General features: G+C 35.5%; 1 protein-coding gene across 2 annotated transcripts in view; it reads left to right on the top strand.

Moving 5' to 3' along the window:
* Positions 1-13,267, top strand: part of LOC132952393 (dynein axonemal intermediate chain 7 homolog) — a 110,216-nt gene extending 96,949 nt beyond the window's left edge. Inside the window, exons 1-5 of one of the 2 annotated variants that reach the window (XM_061024686.1) lie at positions 6,426-6,585; positions 8,986-9,271; positions 9,749-10,574; positions 10,953-11,300; positions 12,218-13,267. In XM_061024686.1, the coding sequence (XP_060880669.1) occupies positions 6,430-6,585; positions 8,986-9,271; positions 9,749-10,574; positions 10,953-11,300; positions 12,218-13,010 (2,409 nt within the window). In that variant the 5' untranslated portion in view covers positions 6,426-6,429 and the 3' untranslated portion in view covers positions 13,011-13,267. Of the gene's footprint in view, positions 1-6,425; positions 6,586-8,985; positions 9,272-9,748; positions 10,575-10,952; positions 11,301-12,217 lie in introns of those variants that run through there. The other variant, XM_061024687.1, reaches the window with a different exon arrangement.
* Positions 13,268-14,742: the final 1,475 nt, after the last annotated feature.

Raw genomic sequence — 14,742 nt, 5'->3', positions numbered from 1 at the left:
GTGTGACCAGACGAGCGGTCATCGCATTTCGGTTGCAGCTGTTGAACGATAACACAGAATGATAATAATATTTCAGTTGCACATTATTATCTATTGCACACGCTGCAGCGGGTCTTGCACGCGCATACGGTTTTGAATAATTAATCGGAGGACGTCAATCCGACATTTTAATAATGATTTAGTCCGACCGAATTGAATTACGGTCGCGCCACGGCAATCTGTTTTCGCGGCCGTTGTATAGTTTGTTTCGGACGTTATTCGGTGTAGCCGGCAAACATATTTTATCCGGGCAAAGAGACTGTTCTGAGGCTGACACGTCCTTAATCAGTTTGGTTAAATTGTCAGTCGTTTCCCCGGGCGACTATAAACATTTCGGGACGAAATGCGTACAGCTAAAAATAGTTTGACGGTTCCGCGCTAGACGAGAACGTAAAAAATAAAAAAAAAAAAAACGACGAATAGACCGTAGAGCGAAACGTTCGGAAAAAATAAAACGAAATACGTTTTTCACCTGTACAATAATATTATTATGGATAATTGCTACAGTTTTGTCAATGTCGCTAGAACAATGCGAGCGAGCGGGCTTTTTAATAGTTGTTGTCGTTGTGTATGGTTTACATCGGAATTTTCAGTACGGCAAACGCGAATCACAATGATATAAGGTACAGTAGTCGTTCATTCAAAACAGTTACAAACTGAATTCGACATAAATTTATAATAATATTTCAAGAGAAATTAATGATAATTATGTCGACCAGGTATATAGTGTATAATAAAATTGCACGTTTTATATATAGGTACCTAACAAAAAAAAAAAATAGATATACATTATACATCATAAATACAAATATAATACATATTTCGTAGAACAACGTATATCAGTGTACCGAGTAACAAATCAATTAAAATATGTTGAAAATATTATTTGCGTGCTGTCCATTATTAATAAAATAATTTCGATTGATTTCAATGTCCACGTGTATCGAAAGGAGAGAGGTTGCGGAAGTGACCTCTCTGAAAAAGATTTAACCGTATCTTGAGTCGTTTTTTTTTTTTTTTTTGGCGAAGCATTTGAGAGTGACCTTGGTGATTGGATCCGAAATGACAAACAATGAAGCTGTAAAAATCAATTACAAACATTATAATATTACAATGGGTATTGTGTGTTTGGCGAAAGGGTCGATTCGCCAAGTCTTAATGTTGTAATATAGTAATTTGCAGTATTTACACTACCTAAACGCGTCTGCACGGTATTTAGTAGAATACACATTTTGAAAGCGAGTTGGTAAAAGATCCTTTTTAGATTATACAATATAATATACTCCCGCCGAAGAATCAAGTGTTAAACGACACCCCGCGAGTAACGATAACTTTAAAAGTTTTGGAGACGTTAAAAGGCTGCAGCAGCAGCTCATGTTTACTCATTAAAAGCTCTTTAAAAAGTGGGCTTATTAACTTTCCGTTTGGAAACGAAGAATTTCCTGCGAGCCGTGCGCAATTAAAAGTTGCTTGTTTAATATCAACCGGGCGCATACGGCGTATATTATATAATAATAATAATAATAATAATAACAATGTATAGAGACATCAATCGACCTAATTACCTATATGTATACAGCGACGCTTAGTTTTTCTCGGCCGCGATCGAAAATGCGTATAAAATGCAAATTGTATTCGCTCCGGTGAATATAATATTGTCTTGTCGCCTCGCAGCTTGTAAATTATACTATAGGTACCTACATGTATATAAAATTATGTTTATATTATATTATATTGTAATCGTTTTCGAGCGGTCCAGAAAGTCATCGGATGGTGCGCCGCGGTCGTATGGATATTGTACATATAATAATAGGTACCTAGGTTAAATAATATATATATATAGAACGCGATATTGTATATTATTATTATTATTATTACCGTCACAAAAACTTTTGTAATTAATAAATTGTACGGTTAATAAAGTTGTCGTTTAAAAGGTACCCTGCACCGCGTTCGGTGATTTCGCGGCGACCTATTTTCCGGAAAAAAAAACCGTCCTCGGCGGCGTTTCGGACCGTTTAAAACTTTCGGCGACGAAACCGCTGCGCATACGGACCGCAATTTAAGTGCTTACCGTCATATTATTATTATTATTATTACCGTCGTTATAATAATATGTAGGTATAGGTCGGTATATACCTACGACCGACGTTTTGCGGGCACAGGTACGGTAAAATAAAACGGCTGTCGAACGAGAACTACGTGATGCCTTTTCGGCCAAACGATAGAGAACACTTAATATGCACAAACAACCAACCGCTTACAAAAAAATAATAAAATACCCGACTTGCCACGGTTGAGAACGAATTTACGTGCAGCGTTGTCGTGTGATATTTTAATCGGCTACCGAACGACTAAGCAGGTCGAAATTTGTTAAACTGAAAATTTAAGTGTAACGAAAATAATTTATATTTATTTTATATAATACCTACGAATAAAATGTGTGGTAAAATCGTTCGAGTTCGTGGTCATAAATAAATGGTAATAACACTAAAATATGCCTGTATAAATAATGGGTAAATAAATAATAAGTGTGATGGTGTAATGAGTAACCTTTATAATAATATGTCAATTCCTGTAGGATAGCCTTTGTCAACATAATTTTCTCAATATAAATTTAATGAGTTGACTGCATTTCGCATCACGTTATGTTTCGTTCACTACTACTTTCGTCTTTTTGTTTTCGATTCCGAGTGGAGCGACGAACATTTATTGATTTTACATCGATTTGTGTTTTATTTATTTATTCAATGCACTATAATAGGTACGCCCTACGTCTGCAGGGACCTCGGAGACCGGCGCTTGCGGTTGACAGTCTTCGGGAATCACTGCTCTGAGCTGATGTATAGGTGCCGAAAACTCGTACGGTCGTCCTCTTCGTTTGCAGATCGGGATACCGCCATTATGCCTCATCGCGGTCGATTGTTCGGGGCGACAAGAAAAAACCGAGAAGAAAAAATCGGGAAAAAACCACAGAAAATATGCCCCAACGACATATTGTTTGAAGGGGGGGGGGGGAGGGTCGGACGCGGTGGAATTCTGCGGCAGCTGATGAGGATAATAATAATAATAATAATAATAATAATAATATAGCGAGCATTGTGGGTCGTTAGCAAAGCGGAAACCGCGACGTCGCGGACAAAACGTCGCCCAACAAAAGGAGACGGATTTTTTGATCCGAAATCGAGCGGCAGATGACACGCAGACACGACCGCATCGCACGACGACAAAAAAAAAAAAAAATAATACTACCTACCTACCTATATAATATATATATGTTATTTAAATCATAAAAGGCCATCGAGGACAACAAAAACATTAGATGCCCCGTAATGATAGCTGGTTTCAACGGCGGTGAAACAAACGCACGCGCATCGATGGGCGGACGGATGGCGGTGCAGTGGAGGACTGTGCGCGACATATAGGCAGGTAATCGTAAGCTGTATATTATATACGTATGTCATGCACATAATGCGAAGGTTCGGGGCAGGAGAGGGTCGGACCAAACGGAGTGGGGGAGCTGTGCAGGGGTAGAGATCTTCGAGAAATGGAAACCGATAAGATTTCCGAAAGATCAAAGGCTAAGGCCACATAAAAGACTTACAGAGGGTTTTTTTTTTAAATTTTTTTTTATCTATATCGTGCGGTTTTTTCTCCTACCCCTAAAAACGCCCCTCTCCGCCTATACAACAAATATACATATATATATATATTCGATATGTGTGCATTGTACACTGTTACACCGTGTGTAAAAACAACTCGTCGCGTACACTATAATATACTCTTCGTCTGCCCCGCACGTGAAATTGGAACTGTATACAATATAATAATAATAATAATAAAAATATAAACTGTCGCGCAGTAACGCATTATACACGTTGTTATTATATTATATTATGCCGTCGACGTTCGATGTTTTTCTTGGGTGTGTCGGCGGTATCGCGTATACCACGACGACCTCGCCGTGGAAAAATAATATAATAATATAATAAACACGTCGCCGCAAATGGTTGCGACGCGATTGTTGTAACGACGAGGGAGGATGTGGGCAGGGAGGCAAACCATCGGCGCGGGAGGCGTGAAAATCGTTTTTTTTTTTTAAAAATAATAATATCGTATGAGTACACACACGTTGTGCAGTGTGTGTTGAGTGAATCGCAGATTTGTCGTGCGCGGCTAAAGGGGTTTTTTTTTTTGGATATGTGGTAACCGATTGTTTCACACAGTTTTTTATTTTTTGTTCGTACTCATTTCGCCCGGAAAAGGGTGCGAGCGAACAAGAGTAAAAATTATATATATATATATATTGTAGTCGTGGTACCACAATTATAGACGTGGTATAAGACGTAGAAACCGTGTTTGGTATAATGATGCGTATACAAGACCGTTTAGTCCTTCCGCGGACGTCCGTCACAACAGTATAATATATTTTATTACGGGTAAGTTGTAACAATTTACGATTTGTAAATCAAACTATACGCCACACGATGGTAAACCGTTTGCGGCATACGACGCCTTTTTTAATATTATTATTTGCATAAGACGTGATGGGACCGCAGTAGGTACCTACCTATTATATATATTATAACATAATATAGGTTAGGTCAATTTAGGCGTCTTATAGCCTATATAGGTGGGCGCCGATTTGCTTTTATATTTTATCAAACAATTTATTATGGTAATGAAAGTGTTAAAATATAATTAATAATATGATATACACAGGCATGATGCACGATATAAAATATTAATAAAAATAAATACATCCACCTCATTTGAGCACATATTGTTTCGTGTCGGTGGTATAGAGTTACATTAATTTATTAAAATATGATAAAATTAAAATCTAAGATACTCCAAAGAAGAAACTTACAATACAATTAATGATGACACAAAAAATAACAAAAAAATAACATCAAGTGAACAGTTATTAAAAAAATTATATATTATATTCAATTGATGAATTGTGTTCTATAGATCAACTCTTCATATTATAATCAAGTGATGGAATTAGCCCGATCGTAGTTTATTGTTAGTCATAATATTTTTGAGATTCCTTGTCATGGGGAAAATGTTTTTCGAAAAAATATTTTAAATATAAAAACATATTAAGAAAGTTTTTTTTTTTATTAGAGAATATACAATCTATATACTAGAGCATAATAAGGATATGTGCTACAATAAATTTAGAACACGAATAGGGTGAGGGAAGAAACCGTCCAGTGATCGCATTTCTTTTTGGATTTTAAGAAAGTAAAATCAAATAAGTACACGAGTATGTGACCGCAATACATATTATAATAACTACCATGTTAAAGTGTGTACAAATCAACTGGCTTAATTAATTTTATTTTAAACAAAAACGTACGTTTTCACTCGAACATCGGCGCCACACAAAACCGGCACGTGCACATGTTAATTTTATAGTTTTTTTTGGAAAAATTATAATATTGTACTAACAATACCACCCTCAAACCGTTCCAGAACTTTATGCTACAATTATTGCTACCTAGAAATACGTCGGAGTTGATATTATAATGGACGGAACAACAATATTGGGTTATATTGTTTCGTTAAACCTGTCTTACGCTGTATACTAAGACATAATGTCACTATATGTAACGCATTTCCTCGATTAAATGTTCGTTATATATAAACACACACCCACATTTGCAGGAAAGTATACAATAATATGATAAAAGACGAAAATGAGAAAATAAGAAAAACAAAATAAAAGTACAAAATACAGCCAACTGTGCACATAAGTACCTACTTCAGTGTAGAATATATAATATTATGATATATTATAGAGCTCTTACTTGTGTACAATTTATTTTTCAACCATCATCATTATTATTATTATTATTATATACTTGTTCGTCCGTTTAAACGAAATCTGGCTAAATGTTTGGTACTTCGTTAAAAAAAAAAATTGTACTCGACTTTTTATTATTGCTATTACATTGTTTGTTTGTGCGTTGTGCATGTATTAATGAGATGAGGACGTCACGATAAAAAAAAAAATGTCAAAACGTTACGTTCGGGTCGACTCGTTGCTCTTTTATAGTAGGTATTATACTGTCTACTTTTTCAGAGTTCATAGCTTAAGCGAAAGGGCATTTTTATTCTTTCAACTTGGAAATATCTGTTAAGGGCTACGCGTGATTCGACCATATGTAAAAAAAAAGAATTTCCTATTTCCCGATGGGCTCATCCTGCAGCGTTGAATCTCGCAACTAATTTTTAGATTTATCAGCAAAACAAAACGATTGCCTACGAGTTGCCAAGCGACCATTTCATCAGGATATTCGAAAGTTAAATCAATAACCAAATGAATACAGAAATGCGTTTTTTTCGTAAGATATAAGTGAAAAGACTTACAAAGTTAACAATATGGCAAAACGATTAGATGGCAAAATGAAAACGCCTAATAGTGGCCCAAAAATTAAATCCAAGTTGGAAGCTCGACAAACCGAAAAATTGAAACGAGATGAAAAAGCTTTACTGGCAAAGCAGAAGGAAAGAGAATTAAGGATTATAGAACACCAGGTAACCTAATTTTCATTAACTACATAATATTATAATTTGGTCACCTATTTATTAAGTATTTTGAATTTATAAACACCATTTTTTCAAAAAAATTGCTCTCAGGTACGACCATTTGAAAAATTGATTTTGATTTTTGGTTAACTCAACAAATAATTAAATACATGCATTTTCACCGAATTATTATAGTTTATTTTTTAGAGTTATTAATAAGTATAATAAATTATAGATTTTGATGAGTTTTTTTTTAAAATTATTGTCAATAAAATTAATAAAATTGTTTGCTCGATCATAAGACTTGAAAATATAACACAAGGTTTCTCATACCTAAGTTATTATTATTTATTAGTGTAATTTTAAGAAAAAGTTGAGCGTATACTTACATTAATTTTTATGAGCGTCTAAAGTTAGTATTTTGACAAAATTCTTCAAAATCATGAAAACTTACAAATTATTTTGAGAGCGAAATTAATAAAAAAATATTTTTCTTTATCTAACTTTTGAAAATTTAGTAGAAGATTCATCATAAGTTTTTGTAACAATAAAAAGTTAATACTATAATATTATGTAATTATTTTATCAACATTTTATTAATGTTTAATTCCAACAACAGTTTATTATATTAAATATTGTTTGAATTTTTTATAATTTAAATATTCTTACATAAATTGTAATTATAAAAATAAAATAGGTATATTAGGTATATAATATTTGGTTTTTACCTACTTGTGTGGATTATAAACATAAAAATAGAATTGAAAAAGAAAGTTATTCTTAAAAATTCTAGCTATATTTTACTAGTACTAATACGTACTATTGAAGCAACATTGCAATTTCATTAAATTAAAAAACGGTCTGTTGCACTATTATAAAAAATACATTATTCAACATAATTTATTTTCAGAATTTTTTGTCACTTAATACTATCCAAAAACTTACGATTAAAAAAATGTTCCGTTTAAATTATTATCACGTTAAAATATCAAACTTATTGATGGACATTTTTATTTTACAATTCTCATTGGTTTAAGCTTACTTACTGTTTCACTAATCATATACATGGTTACTACATAGAAGAAAAATAAATACATTGTGGAAAATAAAACTAATTATAATAATTGTGTAAGTCATTCGACATTATAGTATACTATTAGTATATATATCTTATATCTTCCTCAATATAAAGGTTTGCTGAGTATCAAATTATATAAATTATATGAACTTTAAATTTTAAGAAACTAATCTAATACAAAAGAATTACATCTGTTTCCTGTATAAATAGAGACTATGTTGCATAAATAACTTGTTTTACAATAATTGCACGGACATTACAAAAAAAAAAAAAAATACTTCTTCAAATGATAATATTACACAGAAAAATACGTTCATGAATGTATGCTATTATGAGTACATATTTTATAAGTATAATACCAGATACGGTTATTTATATTTTTTATTTAATATATAGTGTAGTATAAAAATAGGTAGGTAGTTCGTGGTAAATAATAATTCACAAAGTGTTCGAGATATAATTTATTATTAAAACATTTTATTATTTAAGAAATAGGTAGGTACTTAATAAACAAAACATAAATCAAACACTTATGACTGATACTTAATATTCCACAATTCCACAAGTACTCTGATGTCAAACTTGGGCGAGAAGGTCCAGAATCCGACGCCCGCGAGCATGGTTAAGAAATTAAATATTAATATTTTACTCCACCGAAGTCAAACAAAACAAATTTATTTACAACAGTTACATATTTTATTATGTTAAAAAGTTGATTTTGGAGTTGACCCTTTTTCCAGAGGTTTTGATTTTGGCAAGGAATTTCATTTAAGTTTCTGATTTTTTCTTATTCAGTTATAACTCTGTAAAAACTATTGTTAATATTACAAAAATTTAAAAAAAACTATGTATACAACTAAGTTTAAAGAAACGTATGTCGTTTTTAAATTGAATCACCACTGTTGTTTTTAATGAATAACGGTGACAATATTAATTTAACGATACCTAGATAATACAAGTATAATATTACTAGTTTTCTCACGTTAGTTTATTTTCATGGAACGAACTATGGTATTACTGTATTAGGATAGTAAGTCATAAGACACTATGTTAATATGTCTCTTTTTATTGTAATCCACGATAGCAACAATCTTTTTTTTTTTTTTTTGAAACAATCGACCTGAGTAATTACTCAGTAATTATGATGTGCATATTCTTTTTTCGAACAATTTCAACTTGAGTTCATCAACATAAACATCTGAACGATTATATTACGATAGAAGTGACATAAGTGTTACCGTTTAAACTTGGTCCCAACATGTAATAATATGGTGTAAGTTACCGTTACGTAATATTATCTAGTTTAATCGTGTTGAATATTATCGTTACAGCTCCGAAGCGAACGGTTAAAACCGAAGTGTGCCATGTTATCGGATTTGTCACGAAAAAAATATGAACACGACCGCAAGTACCGCGAAGAATTGGACTGGCAGCATTGGATACGATGCGACGGTACTCCCAACCCGCAGGTCGTACAGGAACTGAACACGTACCTTTTTGTCGAGAGACAAGTGCGCCATGTCAGTGACGATAAAAACTCTTATGTGGAAAAATGTTTAGAGATATTCAAGATTATGGACGCAGTAGATGATATCGTGGATTTACCGTTGGATTTCAGTAAGATATAATAAAAGATAATAATATAAGGTACCTAACGTACATAAATGGCTATGGAATTTTCGCGGTCATGATTATTTGAGTTTTCGACCACATTTCAATGTCGCTATTTACACCGAGTAAACCTACATTATATTTTATAAAAATATCACAAAACTACTCTTTTGGTTTTGATTTTTTTTTTTAAATTTAACTTTCAATCCTATTCGAGAAGACTAAAATTATTATAACCGAGAGACAGATAATCCATACAATATAATTAGATATTATAATTACTTTTGTTTTATTTCTTCAAAAACATAATGGGCCGCACTGAACAGGTTCGCGTGGGGGGACCAAAGTGTATACATGTTTATATAAACAAACAATATGAAATATTTAAAAATTCAATGATATTAATACGATATGATAATTAAGAGTAACATATTGCACTTGTGAAATTCATTATGAGCGTAACCAATAGTTAATTTTTTACAGGCCAGTTTAAACTGCAGTGCTTCCGAGAAGCCATGGACAACTTAGGAAGGCTACTGGTAGAAATCGTGTACGGAATTTGTTATCACCTGATTAGTGATTACGATCGCAGAATGGATCCTGTAGATTTAGAAACGGTGGCATATAAGAACTCATGCGAAGCATTCGCCGTTGGCTTACATGTAGTATGCCACAGGCCCAGGTTGCTGACAGACGACCGGCCTCCGCCGAAATGTGATTTCCCCGAATGTCTTGTCATGGTCGATGTTCCGCCACAACTATCACAACAGTACATGGCAGTAATGGCTCTGTGGCTACGCTGGGACCCTTTTACGGACAGAATGGCTGAATTTGACGTTTCGAAATCATTGGAGATGGACACCCGAGATCTGTGGCAGTACTCGGAGGACATGTGGAAACAACAGGCTCAGATAATGCAGCTACAAGACGAAGAGAAGGAACGGTCAAATAGACAATTGTGGATGGAAAAAATGGAAGAAAAACTTAAAGCGTTTGCGGAAGTGGATCGGAGCAGTTATCCAGCGGATCTTATAACGTACCTAGACGAACTCGAAAAAAATGACCCTTATGTTCGTCCGACAAGCGATGATACGGAAAATGAAGACAAACTACAAGAAAATCAACGAAATGATGTAGAAATAAAGGACGTACCTCCCAAACAAGTAGAACCTGAAACCACGAAGTCAATACAAGTTGACGTGGGAAAAAGTCCAAGCCAACTAATAGAAAAGAGACAGCAGGAAGAGATGGAAGATATTTCGAATTCATTGAAATACTCGGAGAAACCAAACGAGCTTAATCCCAGGAGGTACACATTTATTCTTACTATAAGTTGAAATTATTTAAATTAAGATTAAATCATTAATATGATTTGTAATGCGGTGAAGTTATTTTACTTATGGTCGAAAAAGTATCTAAAAAGTTATTCGTGGTCTATTCATCGAATAAGACTTATCCTGACATTGAAAAACTGGTAATTATCTATTTTTTCTTATCCATCAAATAACTCATGTTATTCGATGAATAAATAAGATTGAAAAACCGGGACTTACTGAAACATTTTTTTTTTTTGGTTATTTTAACTTTAAATTGTTGTTTATTTTCAATGCAATGCCTAGTTCAACATTTAATAAAATATTGCACAACAAAACTATACATACAATCTCTCAGAATAAATAACTTTTAGGTACTGGATTATTGGCGGAGCATTTAACGTGGAAATGTGGAAACTTCCAATGCAACCTGTCGAGTTCGAAGACGGGTCTGTGGGCGTGTTGATCGTCGGACCAGAGGCACTGCAGCCCATCGATTATCATGAAAAATACGAACCGTTACAATTGTCGATGGGTTTTTCGTCCACATCGTCAGAAGACGAGGAAACGGACGTAAAAAAACAAAACCAAGAAGCACTTAAGAAACTCGTGCTGATAAATATCAAGTTGCCGGAAAATGTACTTTGGTTTGAAAATCCCAAACCTGCCATGTGGAACGAAGAAAAAAAAAATTGGACAACTGAATACATATACGATATCAGGTAATAGTTTAGAATAATAATGTCTATTTAATAATTTTTCTATTTAACCGATATAATACTATAATGACCGTGACCGAATGAAGAACGACTCACTTACAAGAAAAATAAAAAAAATCTCTTGTACGACTCGTAGCCCGTCAATTATGTCAACAATATTATTATAGAAATTAGAAATTGAACTTTCTTAATTTATTTTTCCATACATTTTGATCACAGTACTACGGCATTTACATAATATTATACTTTAACTTCTCGACATAAATTATTATGTATTAAACAAAATATATTCTATAACAGAATAATTTTAATCTCAATTTATTTAATTAAAATAAAAATACTACCAAATCTCCCTGAGAAAAAACGTTGTGAAGGCATTGTAACTTATATAATATACTAGCTGATCCCGCGCACTTCGTTGCCCGTAAAAAACGATAACTCTTAAAAATTGCGACTATTCGACTTATTTTGGGTGCAACACGCTGCAGTAAGTGCCACTCATTCACCCCGGTAGGAAACTCGACTACTTCGGATCGCGGACAATTTTCGACAGCATATCATAAATAGGCCTGCTATAAGTGCAACTCAGTCACCTCGGTAGACGATGTACGAAAATTCGATTTGAACAAAGCACGCATCGAATTTTCCGACATATTGTCTACCACAATAATTTCATCTTCAAAACGATTTGGCTATATTCTATAACCGATTCGTGTTTATTGGAAATTTTAGAAAAATCGGTATTTTGGCAACAGTGCGTTTTGATTTCCACCCCTCATTTGCCCCTCGAGATTTGTCGCTGTTGTCAAAGGCCGGTCCGCAACCGGCTCACTATCTCGCTCGACGTTATCCCCGTCCTCCGCCCTACCGAATACCTGCAACCGCTGCCAACCGGTTGACGTTACGATTCCTGTCCGCAGGTTCAACGAAGAGAAACAGATGGTGTCGTTCCGGGCCGGCCGGATGGGCTCGTTCGGTTTGGCCGTCAACCGGTACACGAACTTCCCGTTTCAGTCGTGGGAGGTACGGCCGGAGGGCGGCGGCGACGGCGCCGGCGTCGTGCTGTCGGTGACCGCGGCCACGGTGCTGGTGGAGTTCGCCGTGCGCGCCGACCAAGCGGCCATGGTGCAGCTGCAGAACGCCACCACCGTGGCGCTGCAGGAGATGATCGGCGCGTACCACCGGCCGGACAAGCTGGTCCGGTTGTTGCGCCGCGGCGGCATCAACTTGTTCCCGGAACCGGACGCCCGGCACTACGTGGACGGCAACAGGCCGCCCAAGCACGCGGTGGCCGAGCGGCACGCGTACCGGTGCATGGCCGCGCTCAGCGGCACGCATCAGTTCGCCGCGTCCCGGTGGAACGTGAACGCGCCGTTCGACCGCATGGTGATGCAGATGAAGGAAACGCAGCCGGCCGTCGATGCGGCCGGCAGTGGGACGTCGCTGTCGGCGGCGGGCGGACAGGCCGGCGGCGTCCCGTACAAGATGGTCATGGTGACACCGGAACGGGCCGTGCTGCTCAAGTGCACCGAGGTCAGCCAGGTGTTCTCCGACGAACCGCTGGAGGTGCCGGCCGACCCCGCCGCCGAGGCCGGTCAGCGGTTCGCGCCCGACCTGTTGACGCTGACCGGACACAGCGGCACCGTCGACTTCCAGACCACCGAAACGCTCTTCTACCTCATGGACAAGATAAAGTTCTTGAGCTACTCCTGATCCTCCGGCGCGCGCATGCGCTGTACAATCGTATACCTACTCGCTTCGTGCACTTTTCTGTCGTCATCGCGTTATATTCGTTCGATGTTAAGTGTTTTTAAACATTATACAATTAATACCATTTTTGTATTATTATTATTATTATTTTTTTATTATTATTCTTATTCTTCTTATCATTATTATTATTATTATTATTATTACTTATTTTATTTGTATGATATATTGTTTAATTAATTATTTTAAATAAATAAATATTAGAGCCAATTAATTATTATGTTTTGGAGACGAAAACATTACTCGAGTGCATCAGACCACTTGTCCGATGAGGTTTTTTATTCTAAACAATAATATTATCTTTAATTATGTTTGGGGTAGTTTCGAGCTTGAAAATAACAAAAATGTATATATTATAGCCATTTCAGAAATAATACATGCATAGCTTTTTTAAATTAAAATATCAAATGAAACAGAGCAGAGAACACGGATAAAATATCTCGCCACGTATATTTAAATCGAAAATAATAATTTGCAATTCACTATTTTGTATTCAACTTGCGTGACACCTCATATGCATTACAAATCATTAATTGGTTATTGGGTATGTTATTATTATGTTTTTTATGTGTAATTTTTTACACCATGCAACATTGTATATTTGTAGTTCATATCAATACCATACGTACCTATTATGTATCACGATCGTACATTTGTATAGTTAAGTATCACGGTTCTTCTCACGTCACAAGTCGTTTCAAGTTGGCGACATACATATTATATAATTTGAGAAGGTAATTCAATAATAATATTTAATTTATCAAATATCACGTTCGTATCGTTCCTGATGAATATTTTAACCATCTAGAAGCATTTCAATTCGCGCGATAACTGCTTAAAATATTCGGCTGACAGAATAAGCTTAAAAAAGTTACCGATAATGGATGCGAAAAAAAAAATTGACGGATATCAAAAAGTTCACTCTAGCGGTGGAATTCGTGCGAGTCCGTCACTATAGTAATACGTAGGTACGGCTATCGCGTTACACAATAATAATTGTGTAAAGATTATTACGTAGTGGTCATCGTGATTTGGTCACATTTTCTACGCCCGAACGTGTTAAGCACGGTACAATATAATGGCGTTGTGTATATTATTCGTTATCGAAAAGTTCCGGTCATTGGTTTAACACAAACAATCCGCGGACGATGTTATCTCGCGGACCAACCTATAATATTATATAGATGCTAATGATTTCCCATTTGTTGAATTTCGAATATCCGCGAATATCACGCTGCAGGGTTTGTAATACGCCTTCCCGTATACTTGGGAAATCACAAGATCCAGAATAATGTGATTTTCATAACTATAGCTCACCCGAATTCATACCTATTTTTTTTTTTTTTTTTTAATGTTACACTCATTAAGGCCTCTCGCATGCCTCCGCCAAGTTGTTTCTCCATCTATTCCGGTCCATCGCGTCGTCCAGTCGATTCACATCTAAAATATCCTTCTTCACCCCGCAGTATTCGACAAACCGTCTCTGACAAGTTCTTCCGCTTGGTCGCTTTTTTCGGGGATTTTCGATTGAGATACATATATGGTATTCAAACCTATACATACCTATCTATTACAGTCCTGCCGTCATTCAGGAACACTATTTGCTATATTCGTGACGACTCGAACACTGCAGCAGTTGGTTGGAATTATACCGACGTATTCATACAATCGTCATACA

This window comes from Metopolophium dirhodum, chromosome 9 (assembly GCF_019925205.1).
Source record: "Metopolophium dirhodum isolate CAU chromosome 9, ASM1992520v1, whole genome shotgun sequence".
Classification (NCBI taxonomy): Eukaryota; Metazoa; Arthropoda; class Insecta; order Hemiptera; family Aphididae; genus Metopolophium; species Metopolophium dirhodum.
The sequence above is the reverse complement of the archived record's forward strand: the minus strand, read 5'-3'. Positions and strand labels throughout refer to the sequence as shown.